This window comes from Protobothrops mucrosquamatus, unplaced genomic scaffold (assembly GCF_001527695.2).
Source record: "Protobothrops mucrosquamatus isolate PMUCROS unplaced genomic scaffold, P.Mucros_1.0 scaffold27, whole genome shotgun sequence".
Classification (NCBI taxonomy): Eukaryota; Metazoa; Chordata; class Lepidosauria; order Squamata; family Viperidae; genus Protobothrops; species Protobothrops mucrosquamatus.
In genome coordinates, this window is record NW_015386412.1 from 145277 (window position 1) to 150224 (window position 4948).

The window sequence follows — 4948 nt, forward strand, 5'->3', positions numbered from 1 at the left end:
GGGCCCTTGATATGACCACATCCTCACCACCACTCCATCCTGGTTGCAGAGAAAAAGGGAATAGGACAGCTCAGGAGATGCTATAGAGAAGGGTCCTTGGTGCCTTCTGAGCTTGGTTGTTTTCTTGTAGAGGGTTCATTACCCAAATTAGCAAACCCAACTCCCCTCTAAGCACTGATGATGTTATCTTGTTTGGATAATAAAATGTCTGCAAGAAAGCAACCAAGCTCAGAGAGCACCAAGGACCCCTCATTTCAACCTTGAGCTACAAGTATTCTGCTTTATTGATATTACGTAGAAAAGCAGAGTAGGACATTATGTACATAAGCTGTTCCTTGCAGGATTAGACCCCTGCAGTCTGTTCTCACAGGGACCAAGCAACCTCAGAAGAGCTCCATCTTATTTCAATCAAAATCCTAAAGTCCCAATTGCTTTAGGATATAGTGATAAATATAGATACAAAACTACAGACAGGGAGAGAAAGAAGCTACTTCAGATGCTGCATTTGGAAGCCTGAACCAGGGAAAAAGTTCAAATCTATCCATCACGGTAGGCTTTGTGCATATTATACCCAAGAGAACAGGCAGTTGGAAGCCATCAAACATCCTGCTGGGGGTCATGGGAGAACATAAATAAGTTTTATTCTCTCCATCGCCTCCTCAAGTGAAGGCAACAGAATTATGAAATAAACTCTGAAACCTTTTGGAGAGTAGAGTAGAGTAGAGTAGAGTAGAGTAGAGTAGAGTAGAGTAGAGTAGAGTAGAGTAGAGTAGAGTAGAGTAGAATAGAATAGATTGTAGAATAGAATAGATCTTTATTGATTAAGTCATTTAATAACGATATCATTGGTTATCTTCATCTAACAAAGGATAGCAAGGGGGAGGAACTGAACAGGGAAAGTTAACCGGGAAAGTTTGCTGTGCGAACTTCAGTTCCACCATTACTATACTGTAATCCACTTGGCTTTTAGTAAAATATACCTTTCACTACCAATGGAGTTGAGGGTCTTTCTTGCCTAAAGGACCAAGTTGGGGCAGGGCTGACGTGCCAGGCTTATTTTATTTATTTTATTTATTTTCATAATTTATGAAAATAAGAAATGCTGGGCTAACCTAACAGACCCAGCTCCGACATTACAGGAAAATAGAGCAATAGGGTCTTGTCCCACAAGGAACAGGGGGAGGGTTGTTTCATCCTCAAGGTTGTAGCAATTATTTTTGTCCTTTGGGAAGACATAGCTGGTCTGAGCATCCAAATGAAATGCAATTTTGTTCTTTAATAGGTGGGAACCAGGGGGGGGGGAGGAGGTCCTTTAGCTAAACTGGAACAGTCAAACTGTTTTGTCAACCTTCTGCAATTTACATCTGTTTGCTCATCTTCCTTGCTGTAGAAACTGCCGGTAACTTGACCAATAATCCTTTCTTCTGCATTTATGAAGGTGTGGTGACATCCCCCTCCCCCCATTGTTTGTCCTCTGAATTTATGGGCTGGCTATATTAAAAGGAGCATGTCAGATATAAATCAAGGGACAAAAGAGATTGACAATTTCATCACGGCCCCTTCTTCGTTGGCCCACCAAACCTCAAGCAACTTTGCAGTTTATTTATTATTCCTTAGTCCACAGGAAGATAAAAATAATAATTTTAAGCCACGCTCCCTAGAAACAGGCATTCGGGCTGCCCAGGAAGATAAGCTCACTCACCAAGATTAGGAAAAGCAATAGAAGCATTTTATAGCATGGTGGGAAATGAAAGAAAGATTAGCTTTATGTTCCATTGGATAAGCTGTACAGAGCTAACATGATCATCCAGAGCAGAATTTCCATTGCTGTGCAAGGTGGTTTTAAGTGGGTTGTGCCCAATTTTATGATCATTTGGCTAGGGTGGTTAAGGAAATCACTCTGGTCGTTAAATGACTCATATGGTCACTAACTGAATCCAGCTTCCCTCATTGACTTCGCTTGTTTGGAGCCAGCTGGGAGGGTCGCAAACGGCAGTCCCATAATGCCTAAATGCTGCAACCATCATAAATGCATGTCAGTCACAAAGTATCAGAATATTGATCATGTGAGCAGGGGGATGCTGTGTGACGGTGCAGGGACCAGGCGTAAGCAACTTTCTTCAGTGCCATTGTGGCTTCCAATGGTTGCTAAATGAATGATTGTAAGTCGAGGACTGGATAAGGGAGGTTCGAAAAGATTGGGCTGAAAGGTAGAGTTTCAAGATTATTATTATTATTAATAATAATAATAATAATAATAATAATAATAATAATAATAATAATAATAATAATAATAATAATAATAATAATAATAAAGTTGGAAGGGACCTTGGAGGTCATCTAGTCCAACCCCCTGCTCAGGCAAGAAACCCTATACCATTTCAGACAGATGGCTGTCCAGTCCCTTCTTGAAAACTTCCAGTGCTGGAGCATTCACTGCTTCTGGAGGCAGGTTGTTGAACTGAGACTAATTGGGGTCTGTGTCTGAGTCCCCCAACTCTCTTTTAAGGCTCCCAAAAACTTTTTGGATGAGAAGTGAAATGTTTCTGAAGGGGGAAAAAAAAAGTCCAGTTGCCATTTAGAAAAAAAAAAGCACCTTTAGGGACAATTTCTGTAAAATTAGGCAGACTTTGGCCATTTCTCCAGCTGTAATTAGGCCAAACACTTCTATTCTGCTTCATTTTATTTTAAGGTTTGAATTCTGGGGGTGAGCGTAATAAAGGACTGGATGGAACCAAGGAGGTGTCCTCAAGACCGTTTCTCTTTTCTCTGTGTCCTGCAGGCGAGAGGCCGTTCGAATGCCGCTGGGAAGACTGCAACAAGAAGTTTGCCCGTTCCGATGAGCTGGCCCGGCACTTCCGCACTCACACGGGCGAGAAGAAGTTCTCCTGCCCCCTCTGCGAAAAGCGCTTCATGCGGAGCGACCACCTCACCAAGCACGCCCGCCGCCATGCCAACTTCCACCCTAACATGCTCAAGAGAAGGAGTGGCTGCAGCTCCAGGACGGGGTCTCTGAGTGACTATAGCCGGTCCGATGGGTCCAGCCCCAGGGACAGTCCCAGCAGCTCCCCCTAGAAACCCCCCTGGGCCAGGCCCCCTGCACTTTGCCCTCCGCCTTTTCATCCAGTTCTTCGGAGTTTTCCTTTGCGTCGTAATGCTTGGCTTGGCATCCTGCCTTTAAACGAAGGAAGGAAGAAGACTTTGGCCTTGTTTTTAACGGGATGAGAGAGAGAGAAGGGTCTTCTCCTGCAACGTTGCTGCAGGGGGGGGGGGAAATATGGCACCGTAGGACTCGCGTTTTACATGTTTTCCTCCATGGTCCTTCCAGGAACCTATTCTGGACATTTCTTTTTTTTTTCTGTCTCTCTCTCTCTCTTTCTGTATTTTTAAGCCTTAAGAAGATGCGCCTTTGTGTAGTTCTTTTGCTCAGGTGTCAAAGGAAATTTTGTAGGGAAACCAAAATGCAAAACCAAGAATGTCTCTACAGCCGGGTTGATTCTAATTTTCCTCCACCAAACTCTCCTCTTACTCAGGGATCTATTTATGTACCATGAAGACACATCCAGCAGCAGCCTTGTTTGATAAACACTTTTTGCACTCAGAACCGTGGGTTCAGCCCTTCCTTGCACACAGCAAGGCTAATCTTTGCACTCAAATGATTTCATTTCACAGTTAGGGTAAATTCTTGGAGAGACTGGACCATTTCCTCCACAATTTCAATCAACTAGTCCTCATTTTTTTCCTCTTTCTTCAGGTGACTTCATGCTGAGATTATTCTACCACCGCCAGTTTCCTGTTGCAAGAAGAAGAAGAAAAAAAAACGTATAAAAAGTTTATACTCATAAAAGAATCGCAGGGGGCAAGTGATTTTTTAAAAAAAAAAACTGAAGTAGGTGCCTTAATCATGTTTTTATTCTAAATCTAGAAAAATATATTTACACTGGGGAACATTATATTTATGTACCAAAGGGCAGAATGGTGCTCTGTAGGGATTACAGCTTGTGACAGCTTCCAGAGATGAAGTTCTGAGCTGAACCCTTTTACCTGCTTCTCGGTATGCCTCGCGCAAAAGTAGACATGAAGTGGGCATCAATTTGAATAATGTTCCATATCCTCCTCTTAAAGAAAAGAAAAACTCCTCTGAAAACTGTGTTTCAGAGTCATCCAGACTTCGTCAAGGTATTTGCGCTGGTTTCCGGCCCTTTTTGGCTTAAAAGCCGAAGAGTCTACGAAATTCTGCATTACAATAAAATGGTCAGTACATAATCAGATGGAAGCAAGCAATGGTGATCAGGAATTGCTGTCATTTGGCGGGCAGTGGAAGCACAACCTGCATCTAGAAAGTGTTAAAAAGATGGTGTTTTAGCTCAACAGCACTTCACAATTTTCCTCATTGTTAGTGTAGCGTAGGGCCTGAAGGACGTACCTAAATCTTCTCCTCCAACCAGCAAACTCTACAATCTTCCAAAAGATTCCCCATGTTCTTGTGTAGCAGTTTGGACCACTCATCCCTCCAGAAGTCCCACCAAGAGGAAGGAACTCCTGCATCCAAGTGGAACCAGTCAACATGGACCCAAGTCCTTCCTCAAAGGATTTGTGACTGCTTAAACAGCTTAACTCAGCAGGAGAGATCCATGTATATGTAAAAAAAAAAAAAACCCTTCCAGGTGATTTCTTTTAAAACTGGGCCCTGTGTTTGCTTGGCATGGATGGAGGGAGGGAGGGAGGGAGGGATTGGGTCCAAGGTTGATAATGCAGCCCTCCTGAAGTGAATGTTCTTTAGATGTAACTCTCAGAATTCCAGCTCTGGAGGTTGCTTTCTCGACAGATGTGGAAGTTTTCGATAAGACTCATCTCTGTTTTTCAAGTTAGGGTTGGGGGAAGCCAGCCAGAAGGTTGGGAGATGTTTTTTTTCCTAGAAACCTTGTTGCTGTTGAACTTGGCTTGT

At 43.0% G+C, this 4948-nt stretch overlaps 1 protein-coding gene across 1 annotated transcript in view; it reads left to right on the forward strand.

Annotated features, from left to right (window-relative positions):
* Window positions 1–4637, forward strand: part of KLF13 (Kruppel like factor 13) — a 20721-nt gene extending 16084 nt beyond the window's left edge. The window contains exon 2 of the mRNA XM_015810998.1: window positions 2783–4637. Within this exon, the coding sequence (XP_015666484.1) occupies window positions 2783–3075 (293 nt within the window). The 3' untranslated portion in view covers window positions 3076–4637. The remainder of the gene's footprint in view (window positions 1–2782) is intronic.
* The last annotated feature ends 311 nt before the right edge of the window (window positions 4638–4948 follow it).